Source organism: Trichechus manatus, unplaced genomic scaffold (assembly GCF_000243295.1).
Source record: "Trichechus manatus latirostris isolate Lorelei unplaced genomic scaffold, TriManLat1.0 scaffold00010, whole genome shotgun sequence".
NCBI lineage: Eukaryota > Metazoa > Chordata > Mammalia > Sirenia > Trichechidae > Trichechus > Trichechus manatus.
Genome location: NW_004443946.1, coordinates 16846516 through 16864673, shown reverse-complemented (window position 1 = coordinate 16864673; position 18158 = coordinate 16846516). Strand labels below are relative to the sequence as shown.

The window sequence follows — 18158 nt, the reverse complement described above, 5'->3', positions numbered from 1 at the left end:
CTGGGCAGACAGTCTCCACCCCATTGTTGTGTTTTCCTTATAGACCTGTCATCTACGTTTATTCACTTATTTACATGCTTATCGTCTGTTTCCTCTGCTAGAGTATAAGCTTCATGAGGGGAGGGGTTTGGCTTATCTTATTTCCATATTGTTCCCAGAACTCAGAGCAGGGTCTGGCACATAGAAAGGAACTTAATAAATATTTTTTGAATGAATAAAGTCAGGGAAGAAAAAATCCTAAATAAGCACATTTCACAGGAGACTAGGAAATAATTGCTTAAAAAGAGAGAGAGAAACCAAGGCTTAGAACTGGTTCAGTCCAGTTCGAACCCCTGCTGAGAATTTGCATTTCCACTCCAGATATACTGAACCAGAATCTACATTTTAACAAGATCCCCGGGTGATTCTTATGTATAATAAATTTTGAGAAACACTGCTATACTGGTGGTTCTCAGAATTGGTCCCTGTCATAGTTTTCTAGTGCTGTTATAACAGAAATACCACAAGTGGATGGCTTTAACAAACACATTTATTCTCTCACAGTTTAGGAGGCTAGAAGTCCAAATTCAGGGTGCCAGCTCTAGGGGAAGTCTTTCTCTCTCTGTCAGCTCTGGGGGGAAGGTCCTTGTCATTAATCTTCACCTGGGTCTAGTTGTTTCTCAGCACAGGGACCCTGGGTCTAAATAATGCACTCCACTCCCAGCTCTTCTCTCTTAGTGGCAGGAAGTCCTCTACTGTATGCTTGACTCTCTCTCCTTTTATCTCTTGTAAGATAAAAAGTGATGCAGGCCACACCCCTTACAGCACATCAGGGCTGTGACCTGAGTAATCCCCTTACAACTGATTAGCTGATCACATCAGATCGCATCATGGGGAATGATTACATCATTACGTAACTGCCAAGTTACATCATTACATAACTGCCAAACCACTGAGAATCATGTCCCAGCCAAGTTCATACATGTTTTGGGGGGACACAGTTCAATCCTTGACAGTCCCTAACCAGCTTCGCCTGGGAACTTGGTAGAAATGCAAATTCTCAGCCAGGGTTTGAAATGGAACGAACCGGTTCGAAGTCCTGAGAGAAACACATTTTTAGGGTACCCTGCAGAGGTCATAAGATCTCAGGGAAAGTGAAGAGGCAGATGGAGGTGACAACTTGGATTGTTTAACTACAATTGCAGAGACCACAGGACACCGTCAAAATTCAGATTCAGAGCAAAAAGTGCAAAAATGCATGTCAGCAGGTTAGGTGACTCGTAGAGATTGTTATTTAATATATACTTTAAGCACTAGCAGTGACTGTACTGCCCATGTGTGCTGCCCTTGCCCTGCCCTCCAGACAGTTTTTAAAGCCCATGGGGAAACTATAGGAAAGGAGGACACAAGGCATAAGGCGTCCACACATAAGAAGCAACTAGCCTTGGGCCTCTAGGATCCAGAATGAGAGTAGCACGTGTGTCAGGGCCTCCTGAAGAAAGAAGTGACCCACTCACAGAGTGGGAGGAAAATGCCACTTGGGTGACCACAGGCTCAAACAGGAAACAATACACACAGAATACATCTCTGCAAGATGTGAGAAATAAAAATGGAGGAAAAAAGCCAAACTCTCCACATGAGGCAGTTGTCTACTGTGCTTTTATATGGAGCAAAAGCTGCTAAAATAAGATCGCAAGAGGCCATTTTGAAATTATTTCTCCTTTCCTCTCATATGTACACATAAAAAATCAAGCCGTGCCCGAGTAGAGGAAAAACAGGTGGCAAACTAGAGCACAGGCTTTGGAATCAGGCAGAGCTGTGTTCAAGTCCCAGTTCTGCCACTCGCTGCCAGCTTTACTTCCACAAGTAATGTAACTGTTGTGCAGTTTTCACATACTCATGAGGCTAAGTGGGGGTTAAAGCGGAGGCTGCTTGTGAAGTGCTCAGCACGGTGCCCCGCCCGTGGTCATCGTCACCTGCTCTGGTTTTGCTTCTGTGAGATGGAGAGGGCGGCCTCCCTGCAGTGAGGAGGGCTGGTGGGTAGGAAGGCCCTGCCTCTGAGCCCTTCCTCTCCGGCTGCAGATGCTGCAGAACGAGATCCTGGGCCACGGGCCGCGGATCGAGGACGTGCTGCAGAGAGGCCACCAGCTGGTAGAGGCGGCTGAGATCGACTGCCAGGACATTGAGGAGCGCCTAGAGCACCTGCAGGGCTCGTGGAACACGCTGCTGGAGGCAGTAGCCAGGCGCCTGCAGCACCTGCAGGACGCCAGTGAGGCCCAGCAGTACTACCTGGATGCGGGCGAGGCCGAGGCCTGGATCACCGAGCAGGGGCTCTACGTCATCTCCAGGGAGATGCCTGAGGTCTGCCGCACAGGGTGCCAGCAGGGGCGCTGGCCAGAGGGGCAGCTGCGGGTGGGCAGTCAGTGAAATTCTTCTAAGTGCAGGAGGGCAAGTCTGAGGGCTAGGGGAGGGCTGTGTACAGGGAACCCAAAAAGTCTCCCAGCTCCCCCTTGGTTCAGCCTTCATAGGACGTCCCACCTCCTTGAGAACACCCCCACAATGCACATACTGCAGTTGGGTGTTGCATTGGCCAACTTAGATTTGCTCTATCCCAAGGGTTCTTCCCTTTTTTGTGCAGTGGAGTCTGTACCGGTATACTGTTGTGGAGGGCGTGAGAGGTGAGGAGAGGGAATCTCTAAAAGCTGGGATAGCATACGAAGCTTTCATGTAACTTCCTCCCAAAGGGAGCCTGGGCCAGTCTGATCTTCCACCCGCTGACATGTCTGCTGCCTCCTAGGATGAAGAGGGCGCCATTGTGATGCTTAAGCGGCATTTGCGGCAGCAGCGCACGGTGGAGGAGTATGGCAGGAACATCAAGCAGCTGGCCAGCCGGGCCCGGAGTCTGCTGTCTGCAGGCCACCCTGAGGGGTGCGTGCCGCCTCCTGGGACAATTTGTCCCAGGTCATGGGTGTCAGGCCACAGGCCCCTCCAACCAATATCCATTTAGGTCAGCAGTTTGAGAAAACTACTTTCTGGACTATTGATTGGCATGATTCCATTTTATGCCTTGGTTTTGTGCAAGTAACTTCAAGCTGGGCAGACTAAGGCCTGGTTTGCAACAAGATCAGAGAATGGAACAGCAAAACTACCCTCTTGGTTAACTGAGAACTCCAATCTCTTGAAAAGTTAGACTATATAAGAGACCATGAAATTTTGCGTTTCTTTTTATGGTCCAGAAGGTACTTGAGGTGTCACAGTGTCTCAGCAGAATTATTATACAGTGAAAATCATAAGGTGGAAAACATACTCATCTAACTTTTCAGTTAATTGAATTCTGCATAAATGGAGCCCATCAGGCCAGACACCTCAGGCTGTCTCCCAGTCACTCCCCCGCCATCAGCTGCCGTTAGGGCACCCACAGGTGTGGGTACTCAGCAGCCACCCTGAACATCTCCCAAGGAACCACAAGGACTGAGCCCCACGGCATTGCTTGTACTTCCCTAGAGAGCTAAGCAGGGCCCCTGTTCCAGAGCCCTGTTCTTAGACAGCACTGCTCCGTCAACCTCCTTGGAAGAATAAAGAAGCAGCTCACCACTTGCATTTGTCTCTGTGGGCTTCCCAGAGTGAGGGCAGAGGCAAGGGGCACCAACTCCAGGAGGGACACATTTCTGTCATCCCCTGAGGCATCACGGTCTAAGCCATGAATTTGAACAGAAGGAGGAACACCAGCCTTCTCTCCCCAACTCTTCCCCAGGAAAAGTCACTCCCATTTCTCCTATGCTTCACTTTCCACCTGTCCCTGCCACCGGCTGGGGAGAGGAGCATGCTGGTGCCTCTGAGCTGTCTTATTTGGGCTCTCAATTCCATTGCCAATGATTTTTTCCTTGGTTTGAATTCCAGGGAGCAGATCATCAGACTTCAGGGGCAAGTGGACAAGAAGTACGCGGGGCTGAAGGACATGGCAGAGGAACGCAGGCGGGAGCTGGAGAACAAGTACCACCTGTACCAGCTGAAGAGGGAGAAAGATGACTTGGAGCAGTGGATTGGGGAAAGGGAGGAGGTTGCATCTTCTGCAGAAATGGGGCAAGACTTTGACCACATTACTGTGAGTAGTCACAGCTACAGCCTTATTTTTCTTCCTCTACTGCAGTAGATGTAGTCCTGGGTGGTACAGTTAAGTGCTTGACTACTAACAGAAAGGTTAGTGGTTCACACCCACTCAGAGGCACCTCAAAAGAAAGGTCACAGCCTTGAAAACCCTATGGAGTGCAGTTCTACTCTGAGACACATGGGGTCGCCGTGAGTTGGAATCGACTCAACAGCAACTGGTTTGATTTTTTCAGTGCAATAGGTACAAGCCAGCCATTGTTCCAGACACATACAACACCCTGCCAGTTGCAAAAGGTGGCACAGAAATACAGTTACATCCCAGTGTGAGAGTGACGATTACATTTTAGGCCTACCCTGAGCACATTGGGCGGCTGTGGCTGCCACCTAGGAAGGTCTACAGCGAGAGTGGGATGACCTCAAGTGCTCCTAGGCCCTGGTAACCACCTTTCTGTCTACCCCATGTCCAGCTACTCCGGGACAAGATCAAAGACTTCGCCCAGGAGACTAAGACAATCGGGAAGGAACGGATGGACTACGTGAATGCCTTTATCGAGCGGCTCATCGACATGGGCCACAGTGAGGCGGCCACTATCGCTGAGTGGAAGGATGAGCTGAATGAGATGTGGGCGGACCTGCAGGAACTCATCCAAACGCGCGAGCAGCTATTGAAGGCCTCTTACAAGCAGCACCACTACTTTTACATGGGCAACGAGATTCTGGGCCTCATAGATGAGAAGCATCGCGAGCTGCCTGAGGATGTGGGGCTGGACGCCAGCACCGCTGAGTCCTTCCACCGGGTGCACACCGCCTTCGAGCGAGAGCTCCAACTGCTGGGTGATCAGGTGCCTGTCCCCATTGCTGCCTCCCACAGGCTCCAGGCCACCTGCTTCCACAGCTTCCACACGGCCAACTTCCCACAGGGGCCCAGGGTGTTGGGGGCCTACCTGGCTTCAGCCTTTCCCCTCTAGAGTGGGCACCAGCGCATTCCACCACCTCAGAGAGACTCCAGCTCAGGGCAGCAAGGCAGGGAGCAGAGCAGTGGGTTTCAGACATTCTTTAGCTTCAAAAGTAGTTTTTCAAACTGAATCCTCACAAAAACCCAATGCGTAAGATACATCAAAATTCAGTTTCTCTGGTTGTACAACAATATTATCAGCTAACACATATATAGCACATTTCTGGTGTTAGGTGCTGTCATAAACAATATATGTAGTCACTGAGTACTCATAGCCATCCTCTGAGGTAGGTGCTAATATTATCTGCACTTTATAGATGAGGAAGGTGAGGCAGAGAGAGGTTAAGTTCCCCGAGTTCACACAGATAAGAAGTGGTGGAGCTGGGATTCAAACCCTGGCAGTCTGGCTATATAGACTCCATGCTCTTTAACTACCAGGCTATTTGCCTTTCCACATCAGAGCTAGAGGGCCCAAGATCTGCTGCTTAGATCCCCTCCCCCGTCACTAGGGTACCCCACAAGGCACCTCTGCAAATCCCTAAGGATCCACAGGGCTTGGTGTCCTAGAAAACTCACAGGTAAGGGATCGCAGCTGCTGAGGGGCCCTAGCTGCCAAGAGCTCATCAGGCTTTCATGGAGTAGGGACAAGTGAGCTGGGGTTCAGGAATCAAGGATCAAGGTGGGTTGGGCCCCTGGTTCACCCAGATGGGGGACATCTTGGGGATCTGTCCTCCAGCTAGAGGTGGGCCCGGGTGTGCAGCTGTTGTGCCCTGGGGGTGGGGGGCATGGTGGAAGGGGGCAGCATTTGGTGTGAGGTGGAGGTGGTGCCTGAGACAAGTTTGGCCCCACTGAGGTCTCATACTTCAGGAGACTGACTCAGGAGTGGGGTTTTGTTGTCCCTGGCGCCATTCTCAAACAGGGGAATTGGCCCAGCACCTTTCTTGGAGAAGTGGCATGCATAGTGGTTAAGAACATTGACTCAGGAGCATAGTCAAACCCAGCTGTACCCCTTTACTAGTGTGATTGACCTTGGGCAAGTCATTGAACCTTCCTGTGCCTCATTTTCCTCATCTGAAAAACAGGGATAATAATAGTATCTATTTCATTGAGTTGTTGTAAAGATGAAGAGCTAATAAATAGAAAGTGCTTAGAATGGTGACTGGTACATAGTTACTTTTGTTATTATCCCTTCTGAGATCTGAGAGCATAGAGTCCCCCTGTCTTCTAAATCCTCATCAAAGCTCAAAGACCACGTTGGGTAGGCAGGGGTGCCAAGGCAAGGAGCCCTCTCCCACAGCAGCCACTGGTGGTAGGCTGAAGATCTGGCCTTTCGGCCGTGTCCTGGAGAGGGAGGCCAAGAGAAGACAGATGCCTTGCCCATCCTAGGCCCGAGATGTCTCTGTCTGGGGAACAATGTCTAGTTTTGTCCAACCACAGGTACAGCAGTTCCAGGACATGGCCACTCAACTGCAGGCAGTGTATGCTGGGGAACATGTCACCCTTATCCAGGATAAGGAGCAGGAGGTGTCTGCTGCTTGGCAGGCACTGCTTGATGCCTGTGCTGGGCGCCGGACTCAGCTGGTGGACACGGCCGACAAATTCCGCTTCTTCAGCATGGTCCGTGACCTCCTGTCCTGGATGGAGAGCATCATCCGGCAGATCGATACCCTGGAAAAGCCCAGGTAAGGGAGTATCCTCCAGGCAGCTCCATTCCTTGGCCATGTTATCCCAGAACGATTGGGACAGACTAGGGCTCTATACTGGGACACCTCCCTGGAGGGACAGTCCTGGATAGTGGGGTACATGGGAAGCACCAGGGGTCTCCTGAGGCCTGATGCTGAGTCCAGGTAGAAAATGACTTCTTCCAGGCTTCTACTGGAGGATCTGCCATTTCAGAGTAAGAGGAGTCCTGAGCATGGCCAGAAGGACATCCGTCATTCAGATTCTACATTGGGGGCAGTGACCACTGTTGTCAGTGACAATAAGTGACTCACACATCCAAAGCTGAAGGTCCAAGACTGTCTACCCCTCCCCCAGTGCTGGGGTGTGGAGGACCACTCCCCAAAACTCAGGAAGAAGACTCATTGTCCATGGGAGGTGGGGTCAGTCACATGGGCAGTGAGAGGCCCAACAGAGATCACAGCTTTCTCCACTGTGGCTCCCAATTCAGTTTGTGTCATTTTAGCAATTATTGCTGGTCCATCTCCATCCCTTTGTCCCAGGGTGGCCTGTCCTGATGGCCATACCTTTTAAAATGTCTTTACTGAACATATGTCTACTCTGACACACTTGGTGTTGCCATGAGTCAGAACTGACTTGATAGCGACTGGTTAGTCTTGCTTTTGTTAAAAAAAAAAAAAAGTCTTTATTGAAGTATAATTCACATACTATAAAATTCACTCATTTCAAGTATGCCATTCAACGGTGTTTACTATATTCATAGATTGTGCAACCATCACCAATCTAAGTTTCAAAGATTTTCATCACCCCTAAGAGAAACTCCATACTCATTAGCAGTCCTCATTCCCTCCTACCCCCAGCCCCTGGGCAACCACCAGTCTACTTTCTGTCTCTATGGACTTTCTTGTTCTGGACATTTCATACAAATGGAATTATATAAGATGTGACATCTTGTTCTGGTTTCTTTCACTTAGCATAATGTTTTCAAGGTTCATCCATGCTGTAGCATGTATCAAAACTTCATTCCTTTTTATGGTCAAATAATATCCCAAGACTTCTTTTGGGGACCCTGCAGCCCTGATCAATGGAAGACATCGGGGCACCAGTGTTCCTGCTGGGGCTGGGTGGCAGAGGCCTTCCTGGCTGGCAAGAGAGGAGAGGGTGCAGGGCCAGACCCCCAAAGGCAGGTGGGAGGCATCCCAGGTGGGAGGCAGCCAGCGGCCCCCTCTGATCAGGATTTGGTATCAGACAGGCCAGAGTGACTCTGGCCCAGAGTTTTCTTCTTCCCCAACCACCTCCCCTGCCCTTGTCCTCTTGCTCCCCAGGGACGTCTCCTCTGTGGAACTGCTCATGAAGTACCACCGGGACATCTCGGCGGAGATCGAAACTCGGAGCAAGCACTTCAGTGCCTGCCTGGAGCTCGGCAAGTCCCTGCTACAGCGGCAGCACCAAGCCTCAGAGGAGGTGAGAGGGCTGCGACGGAGCTTTGTCTCTTTGCCTCCCCTCGTGAGGTGACGGGCCAGGCAGCTTCCTGGGAGGGAGCTGCAGAATATGGTTTCTCTGGGGAGACTTGTCTTTCTTCCACTTATGGAGTATCTGGGCTGTGCACAGGCGCCTGAATTAGAGCTACGCAAAACCCATTCCCTGCCTCATGGAGCTGGCTGCTTAGTAGGGGTGGGTGGGCTCATAACCCACCAAATGCCCACTTTGTGTGCACGCTTTGAAACTGGCAACTCATTTCATATGAGGGGCACATGTGCCTCAGAGAGGTTAAGTAGCTTGCGCAAGGCTGCACAGCTGGCAAGTGGCAAGGCCCAGATTTGAACCAGGCCTGTGTGAGCAAGTCCAACATTCTTTCCAGTACCCACCAACATACACCCTGCCTCAGCAGGGTAAAAGAGTAACCAAGCCTCAGCCTTTCTCCTTTCCCTCCCCACAGATTAGTGAGAAACTGCAGGAGTTGATGTCCAGGTCTAAGGAGATGAAGGAGAAGTGGGAGGATCGCTGGGAGCAGCTCTCCATGTGTGAGTGCGGCCCTGGGGCAGGGAACTGCACGGAGGGGCAAGGGAGGGGTGATGTGGCATGCTGTGGATTTTCACCACTGCCTAGAGAATGGCTCCTATAGCCTTCTTCTTCACAAAGCTCTGAGGCAGGGGCCTCTGCAGAAGACAGAGCAATGCGCTGCTGGAAGCCCACCTCCGCCCAGCCAGTGCGCTCCACTCCCTGTCCCTTCCCCCCACTGCGTGGGGACTGGTTTCCCTGCAGAGCTATGGCCTCGGCAGGGGTCAGGGTAAGGCTTGAGTGAGTCTCAGATGTTTGATCTGAGGAGCGTCAGGCACAGGAAGGAGTTCTGTCCTCCTGCAGCTGGAAGCTGAGGAGAGGTGAAGAAAATCTCACCACTCAGGTATGTGCTACGATCCTAGAGGGCTTGGGCTAGCCCCATGGCTGCTTGTACACAATTATGAGACAACCAAGGGCTAGGAAGACCATACTCACGATCTTCGGAGGGCTTTTGATGGAGACAGGGTAGGGGCTAGTGTGGGGATGGAGTGGCCTTGGCATCAGGCCACCTCTGAGCAGAGAGTCCACCTGGTTTAGGGCCACCTGTGCAGGCCTTCTGCCTGACCACTGGCTCTGTGTCTGCGGAGCCACCCTGAGCTCCCAGCAGGAACTGATGTTGAGTGCTAACAGGCCCTTGGGCCTTCCGGGTGGGTCTGGTCCTTGTTCTCCATGGCAGTGCTGGAGGTGTGCCAGTTCTCTCGGGATGCTTCTGTGGCCGAAGCGTGGTTGATTGCCCAGGAGCCCTACCTGGCCAGCCGGGACTTTGGCAACACGGTGGATGGTGTGGAGAAGCTCATCAGGAGGCACGAGGCGTTTGAGAAATCCACAGCCAGCTGGGCGGAGCGCTTTGCTGCTCTGGAGAAGCCCACCACGGTGAGCAGGAAGGCCTTGGAGGCTTGGGATGGTGGGCAGCCATGCCTTGGGGGAGAGGGACTTCAAGTCAAGAGTTCATAGCGGGTTATTCATTAGGCATCTACAGACTGTACAAGGCTTGGCCAGTGGGGAGGGTGAAGTAGTGATGAAAGGTACTGACCTTTGCAAAAGACAAAAGGGGATAACTCAAAAACGGCCAAACATGGGGTGTGTTGGGGTGCAGGGAGTCATCTTAGAGAAGGGTTGTCTGAGAACACAGCTCCTTCTTATGGCTACTCTGACCCTCAGCCTTTTCCTCACCTAGCTTGAGCTAAAGGAATTCCAGACCCCAGAGAGACCCACAGAGGAGACAGGGTAAGTGCGGGGTGGGCTGGGGCTGTGGGATCTGTGTCCCTGGAGCCTGGAGCACTCTGTGAAGGGTGATGGGTAGGGAGGAGGCAGCGGGTATTTTTAATAAGAAGCAACTGCCCCCTAATGCTTGAACAATATACATTTGACCTCTCACACCTGGGCAACTTGTGAGAGAACTCCACAGTGTCTGGAGCTTGAAGTCAGAGAGGACCAGTATTTCCCCCAAATCTCAAGGGGCCGGTAGACCTGGTGTGGGAAGAAATGAGAAAGCAGTGGCTGCTGCAGAATTAGGCTCCCTCCACGCCTCCCCCTCCCTCCGGGAACCACCTTAACACATGCCCTGGAGGCTGCTTTGCTTGGGACCTTGTCCGTTTCTGAAGTTTTTGTATTAACTTCTGATGCAGCTGCTGCAGCTTCTTGCTAAGCACCTTCCAGGCTGCTGGGAGGCCTGGACAGGGAGATATTTGGCACATGTTCCCTGTGGGTGAGGGTAGGAAACAGGGCCTTGGAGGTAAGCGCTGGTCTCAGAGTGGTTCTTGTTTTTTAAAGAGGGGCTGTGTCTTCCTTAGGGCTCAAGAGGAGGAAGGCGAGACAGCAGGGGAGGCTCCCCGAGGTCCCTATCGCGCAGCCACGGAGAGAACGTCCCCGGTCAGTTTCTTCTCCCATTTGTCTAGTTCCTGGGAGTCGCTGCTGCCAGACCCTGCTAATGTTTACTAGGCTCAGCCAGGGTGGAAGGCAAGGACGGGGCACGCGCCACCGCCCCCATCCAGCCCCCACCCACTCCAGGCTCAGTTTAGGCTTCCTTTTTTACTTAGGTTTTCTTCATTCTTAGAATAATTCCCCTTCTCCCTTCAACCTGGAAGAAACTGACATGCCAGCCCAGTGACATGACTCTTAGTTTGGTTTTATCTAGTCTAATAAATTTTATTGTATAAATATGTCACCATCTACATCAGGGGAAACAGTTTGTACAGGGATGATTCATTTTCATGTACTGTCCTTTTCCCCATTTTACTTCTAACTCTACCCTAACATCGTCCCCTCCCATGCACACACTCACACGCACACACTTTCTCTCCCTCACAGTCACACAGATACATAAAAACAGACTATCCTGTCCTGCCTGCCCCATCGAGGGCACTGTGGGCAGTGAAGTGTCAATTTCTGGACACACCCTGCCAGCACTCCAGCAGCTCCCTCCTTCCCATGCAAAGCCCTCTCCCCTGCTTTCACCATCCTGGCCTGATGCCTATGGGTCAGTGGGCTTGGAGAACGGAGCTGGTTCTGAGGCAAGAACAGACTTGAAGGAGCCCTGCAGGTGTGAGGAAGAACCCTGGGGCTTCTAGGTTGCCAGGACCAGTCCCCCAATTTGTAGGAAAGAAAGATGCGTCAGAGTCCTGCCTGATGGGAGAGGTGGAAGAGGTCCAGGAGACCACCTGCCTGGAGACCTGGAGCTTATGCCTCAGGACTTTGCTTGGAGTAGGTTCCTTAGCTAAAAGGTCAAGAGGAGCCCCCAGGAGGAGGGAGGGAGTGGGACTCAACAGCCCAGAGCCCTGTGGGGGGTCTGTGCAGGGAGCCTGGGAGACTGTAACCCAGTTTGGGGAAAAATGCCTGGGGAAGGGGCTGCCTGAGAAGAAAGCAAAGATTCAGCAAGTGCCTTGCCTGGCATCACCATTGCACGTACCCCCTGCTGCATGTGGCTCTGGGCTCTTCAGGTAAAAGGTCCTTCATGCACCCCACCTCTCCAGGGGCCACGGCAAGCTTACCTAGATCTGGAGTCGGGGGTTAGGGAGACTGGGATTTTAAATGGAAATAGCTGGCACACCAACCACCTTAGAAAAACACACATACTCATAGATAGAGTCAGGCCCAGTCTTCAGCCCTTTCTACCCTTCTGAGAGTAAGCCCAGCACACACACATGCATTCACACACACACACTCTAGTGAGAGGCCTCCCTCTCTGAGCTGCACTGGCCCGTCGTGCCCAGCAGAGGGCACTGCTTGGCTCCCACTGAAGGGTCTCTCCCAGATGTTCCCGCTGAAGCTGCCGTCATTGCACGTGGGAGTCCCGACTCCCTGTCTGTGGTGGACTGCATCTCAGCCCCTTTTTCCCAGCATCAGCCCTGCCAGGAGGAGCGTGAACCCTGGGGGCTGGCACCGAGTGCGGACACGAGCTGGGCTGCTCCCCAGAGCCTCCCTGCCTCCTGCCCCGCCTGCGCTTCTGCTGTGCACCGTGTGTGTCTGCGTGCAATGGTGTCCCAGGTCTGCGGGTCCTTTTGTGGTCACCTGAGCAACTACATCCATTCTTCGTGTTGTGTACGTTTGTGCAAATGTAACTACATGTGCATCAGAGCTGCCTGAATGTTACTGGGTTGGGGGAAATAAAACCTGCTTGGACCTGAATGTCTCTCTGGGCATCAGAGGGTGTGAACCCACATTTGAGGCCCTTCCCAGAGAGCCAGCCACTGGACCGGATGGGAAAGCTGGCCTGTGCCCGGAACCAGAAAGAAACCAGATGGCGAATCAAATGAGCACCATGCTCCAGGCCTCATGGAAACCGATTTCCTGCTGCTTCTCCTTCCGAGCCCTTTGTTGAGTTTGCATGAGGATCCACAAAACTCTGAAGGAGGGCCTGAAACCAGTCTGTCATTGATGTGAGAAAAGGAGGAGGCTGGGGCCCACAAAGGTCACAGGTCGCAGGTCGGGAAGGCCCAGTGGAGCTTGGCATCCTCCCCACAAAGCCAGCTGCTTACCCCCCAGCCTGCCCGTCACTGCTCCTTTACTGAAACCGCAGGCCTCTCCCAGCTGAAGCCGGCTGTCCGCTGTGCCTTCTCTCTGGGACAAGCCTGGGCTATGGGTGGCTCTCCCGCTGTCCCATGTGTGTAGTCTGGTGTTGGTGCCCCATAGAATAGATACACGTGGTGTTGCTTCATGTAAAAACCATCACTGGTGCATGCCGGCTTCCTGCTTGGGGGAACAAATGGAAGTGGACCAGGCACCCGAGCCCCAGTCTGGACAGCTGCACACACAGCAGGCCCCAGACGCCCAGCCGTCCCCTTCCTGTGTGAGCATGCACGTGTGTGTACACACGGTGACTGGCGCTACCATTCCATGCCTCCGTCTATCTTTTCCTCAGCACATCATCGTGCAATCAGTTCAATTGCCTCCCTTACCTCTTACCTTTCCACATTAGAGCATGTTCTGATAAAAAAGTCTGTTTGTACAGGTAAGTGCATGTGAGTCCCAGCAGAAGAAGCAAGCTATCCCTCACAAAAGGCCAACCTCCTGTACTGGAAGTCAGGACATTTGGGTTCTAGTCCTTAATTCTTCAGGAACCTTCCTGCATGGTCTTAGATAAACCACCTAATGCCCCCGGGCCTCCTTGTCAGTTAAAAGCCCTCTCTGTGGGTTTCGAGAAAGTCTAGGACATTCCTGTATGTGGACAATGTGTCAAGTTAAAGGGGCCGGCCGCTTTCCTCGCCTCTCATTCTCAGCTCTAAGGTAACTCTTTACTTGCCAGGTACCTGCTAGCGTGAGGCTGGAGATGGTAAGGAGAAGGTTAAGGGCTAGGTGTTTACCTGTTGCCCTATTTCGGGAAGAGATAGAGAGTGGACCTCTGCTCAGCCCCTCCAAGGCCAGTGCCCCAAAGCAGCCCCGGGTGTGGAGGGGCTGGCAGCAGGCTGAGCCGGCAGTAGGCAGCCAGACTTGCTCAGAGCTCAGTGCTTGAGGATGTTCCAGCCTGGGGCACCCTCCCCTCAATACCCTCCACCTATGTGTCTTCCCTTCATCCTGAGTGTGTCACTCTGGGAGGGGCTTGGTGGTCCTGCTAAGCATCCCTCGTCTTCCAGGCTCTGGATGCCTCAGCATCCCCAATGTAGCATTGGTGGTGAGATTGTTTCTTCCCCTGAAGGGAGGAAGTTGCTTTTACAGAGGAGAAATGGTATTGAAGATTATCTGAGTCACCCCAGGCTAAAGGGCCCCCAGCCAGGAGCCCTGGGCCATCTTCCTACAGCCTATACCCCTTTCCTGGCTTTGGAGTGGGAAGCGGACCCGCTTTGTGAACTCACCCCCACAAGGCTGCTGTGATGACATGAGTGAAAGCCTTGAAAGGGGTTAGTGCTCCTAAGGGCTGTGACAACAATAAAGAGTCTCCATCAGGGCTCATGATTTGGGGCAAGCATGCCCTGTCCTGCCTCCAGGCTCTGAGACTAGATCCAGCCTCATGCAGAGGGGGACCCTGGGACTCGAGGCCACTCAGGAAGTATTCATTATTCCCCTTAATCAGGTTGTCAGGGAAAACTCTCTCACCCAGGGTCAGCTCACAGATGCCACCCCTACATCCAGCCCTCCAAGACTGCCTGAGAAGGGGACTGGGCTCTCTTTAGAGGCGTGAAGATTCCTGGGTCCCTTGCCTCACCTTTCCATACTCTTAGCGGCTCATGTGGTTTCAAGGAAGTAACCAGCGCTTGCAAGTGTGAGGGGCAGTGCCAGGGCTGAACAGGCTCTGGGGCTTGCAGCCAGGACCACTTTTCAGCCTGTGCCTGGCTGGTTCCAGCTTCTGTCGCCCCCTGACCACTCCGCCAGCAGCAGCCTGCCTCCCCAGCAGGCAGCCAAGAGCTTTAATCAGTGGCTCTGACGTCCTTGGGCAGAAGAGCTGTGGGTGTGGAGGCAGCAGCTGTGTTTCTTCTTGCCTGAACAAGCTCTCCCATCCTTTCCCCCTCCCCCGGTGAGGCCAAGCTGAGCTGCTGTTTCAGGCATTTTGCAGTGAATGCAAATCGCTTGATAGGGAAAGGCAGACCCAGCCTGGAAATAGCGTCAAGTTTTCCCCAAACCTGGGCGTGTCCGTGTCTCCCCAGGATGCCTGAGTCAGTGTGGCAGGGGTGTGTCTGCCTGTTGTCTGGCCCAAGCCTAGGGGCTCCAGGCTCCCCAGAGAAACCACTGTAGGCTCTTTCTGGACATCTGCCCACAGCTGGGTGTGTCCAGCTCTTTGCTGTCTCAGACATGATCCTCCTGGCCCTCCACTTTAAAGACTCTTCCTAAGTTCTTTCTTTCAAGCTGTGTTTCAGAGCATCCCAGATGTTGGCGGACACAGGATGGTACTCAATTAACACTGGAGGCATTTCAGAAATGGGGCTTGAAGCTGACGACTTGACCTTTGGGTGGATGCATCTGAATGGGGAAGTGGGTGTCGCCTAAATCTCTTAAGTCTTCCTAATGCTGAGTGGCTGGCTCAGGTCACCGAGCCGTCAAGCAGCTGTCAGCTTCTCCAGGGCAGGGACCCCAAAAAGCTACACAAGTGTGAGAATGGTGACAATGATGCCCGAGGAAGGCTCCTCCTTCTCTCACCCTGCCATGGAGGTGGACCATGTTTCTCCTCCCCTGCACACTTCCCTCCTCCTTTTCTTCTCATTCTTGACCTGATGACCTTCTGCTCTGCGTCCCCTCCCATCATCTTCCCCTGGCTCTCCAGTTGTCATCCCAGGTGGACCACTGGACACGGAGGCATGGGGTTGAACCTCTCTGCCACTCCATCCCACTTCTCACGAGAGCACCTCACACAGCCAGCCCCCAATCCAGGTGACTCCTCACTGTCCCCTCAAACCTCCACTCCTCCCTTGCTCTCTCCTCCTCTTCAGCAGGAGTTTCTCTGTCCTGGTGTTAGGCATTTGTCTCTGCTCACCCTGAGTTGCCATGTTTCATCTCTTTGGCTGCTCCCAACTCAAAAAACCCTCTCCTTTTTTCCTTCTCTTCCATCCAGCTGTCTTCTAAACAGCCTTCCCAACCATCTGCCGTGACAGCAGATAAGGGCCCAGGGGACAAGAGCCGAGACATCAGACATTGGGGAAAGGTTGAAGTTCCTGGCCACAAGAGAAGCCAGCTTCTCCCACCCCAGAACCCCTTGGCACTATGTGGTTGCCTCAGGCATCTAGCAATAGGCCTTGTCTGGCCCCTTGCACTGTGGCTCTGATGTGATCATCGTGCCTTGGCCATTCAGCCACATGTTTTACATAAGCTGGAGTTTCTTGTTTAGACTGTGACCCCTTGGAAAGAGCTTTTCTCTGGAGTAATGGTACCAGACCGCTTACTTGCAGTGGGACTTAACAGGATGAACACAGAGTTTGGGGCCAGACCTGCATGTTCAACCTTCAGCTCAGTTAGGTGTGTGACTATGGGCAAGTTACTTATATTCCCTGGCCCTCAGTTTCCCTTATCTGTAAAATAAGGGTAGTAACAGTACCTGCCTTACAGAGACGGAGTGAGAATTTGAAAAGATAATGTACTTAAAGCATCTGACATCTAGTAGGTGTTCACTGAAGTCTTGGTTCCCTGTTTTTTCTCCATTCCCCACATTAGTTCATCTCTTAAAAGAAACATCCTCCATATGAATCCTAACGTCCATCAACAGAGCCCTCCCAAACCAACCTTCCTGGAGTCCCCCTACCTGGAGCCCCCGACACACTTGGCTGAGGCTTTGCTGTGTTGCGACATGTGGGCAAGATCATCACATCATTCTGTTTCTGGGATGCATCCTAGTACTCTGGTTCTCTCTTACGAGCACTGCCTGTAGAGAGGGGCTCCCGCTACTTGTGTTTCATTGCTTGTAAATGTATCTGGGTCCACTGAGCATCTTCTCGAGCCTCCAAATGACCCCATAGTCCCACACCAGGTTATTATTCTTCTGGAAGCCTGAATTGTTGTCTATGTGCTATCCCCTACGCCACCTGCTGGCTGCATCTGGAAGTACATCTTCCATTCCTTTAGTCTGGAGAAGAAATTTACCCACCCTGCCCACCTCCTTCCCCTCTTGAGTTCGCTCCGTGGAGGATATCCCCCAAACCCTCTGGATGCTTTCCCCATCCAAGCCAGCAAGGCAGGACCCTAAAAAAGTTAAGCTTACAAGTCCCCTCTGCAAGACTTTGAGGCGGCCGTCCCCTGCCCATCAGGAGCCTGGAGTCTCTCCCTGTTTGACCTCTGTTCTGTGAAGTACTGAACAGCTCTCCTGTCCGTGTCATGTCCTCCCCTGCTGATCCCCAACCTGCAACCAATGCTGCCCGTCCCCTGCCCTCCTCTGAGGACATGATCCCAGTAGCAAGCATACAAGCCCTCCTCCCAGACGCCTTCCTGGCCTAGAAACCAAAAACACCAAACCTGTTGCCGTTGAGTCGATTCCAATTCATAGCCACTCTATAGGACAGAGTAGAACTGCCCCATGGGATTTCCAAGAAGCGACTGGTGGATTCGAACTGCCGGACTTTTGGTTAGCAGCCAAGCTCTTAACCACTGTGTCCCCAGGATGCCTTCCCAAACCAGAGAACTGGGCAGGCAGTGCCTCTCTCATCCCAGGCCCCCGACCCGGGCAGTTTCCCTCATGCCGTCACTCACACTGTGGTCCAGGCTCACCTGCCACTCCAACCTGACACCCAGAATTCCTTCCAAGTCACTGGATGCTCTTCTTCAGTGTGTCCCCCAGCTCCTCTGGGTGACATCTCCTGACTGGGTACCCCTCAGCAGTGTAGGTGTAATCTGTGCATCTTCCTAATGATCTGAGGGCTAAAGCAGCAGGGAACCCAGGATCATCTCATCTACACAGTGCCTTTTGGCAGAACCTGCCTATCCCTACACCCACCCCTCAGCCACAAGAGTAGCCAGCATCCCAACTCCTGGCGTTCCACTGTCCGAAGATCCCTCTGCCTGCCAGGAAGGCAGATTCTCCATATCAGATGGTGGCATGGTTCCAGAGGCAGCAGGAGAACTGTCACTTCTTCCCTTCTCGTCCCCACCTCTCCCTTAGAAGACAACACAAAGCCATATCTACCCCGAGGTGGGCCCTCTGCCTAATCCATTCTGCCAGCCTGACCTGGGCTCCCTGATCTGCTGTGGTTCATTGGCTCAGCTGCTCAGCTGGGATAAATCTGGCCTAGAAAGAGGCCAGGATGAATTCACCAACAGCAAAGGCCTCATGCTCACTCTGTCAGTAGGTTTGGAGTCAGGGCCTCAAACGACCCAAGTCATGGGTCGATTGATCTCTGTCAGGGCCACTTAGCTGCCTCTTTTCCTTCACCATGCTGGGTATCCACCCCCAGCCAGCTGTCTTGTGATGCATGTTTTTCAAACTTGAAAGGCATTATGTGGACAGGGATGCAAAAGC

At 52.6% G+C, this 18158-nt stretch overlaps 1 protein-coding gene across 1 annotated transcript in view; it reads left to right on the top strand.

Annotated features, from left to right (window-relative positions):
- Positions 1 to 18158, top strand: part of SPTB (spectrin beta, erythrocytic) — a 126748-nt gene that overhangs the window by 95808 nt on the left and 12782 nt on the right. The window contains exons 24-33 of the mRNA XM_004370951.2: positions 2062 to 2340; positions 2777 to 2907; positions 3880 to 4084; positions 4557 to 4931; positions 6482 to 6726; positions 8050 to 8188; positions 8664 to 8748; positions 9462 to 9658; positions 9963 to 10012; positions 10579 to 10657. Coding sequence (XP_004371008.1) covers positions 2062 to 2340; positions 2777 to 2907; positions 3880 to 4084; positions 4557 to 4931; positions 6482 to 6726; positions 8050 to 8188; positions 8664 to 8748; positions 9462 to 9658; positions 9963 to 10012; positions 10579 to 10657 — 1785 coding nt within the window. The remainder of the gene's footprint in view (positions 1 to 2061; positions 2341 to 2776; positions 2908 to 3879; positions 4085 to 4556; positions 4932 to 6481; positions 6727 to 8049; positions 8189 to 8663; positions 8749 to 9461; positions 9659 to 9962; positions 10013 to 10578; positions 10658 to 18158) is intronic.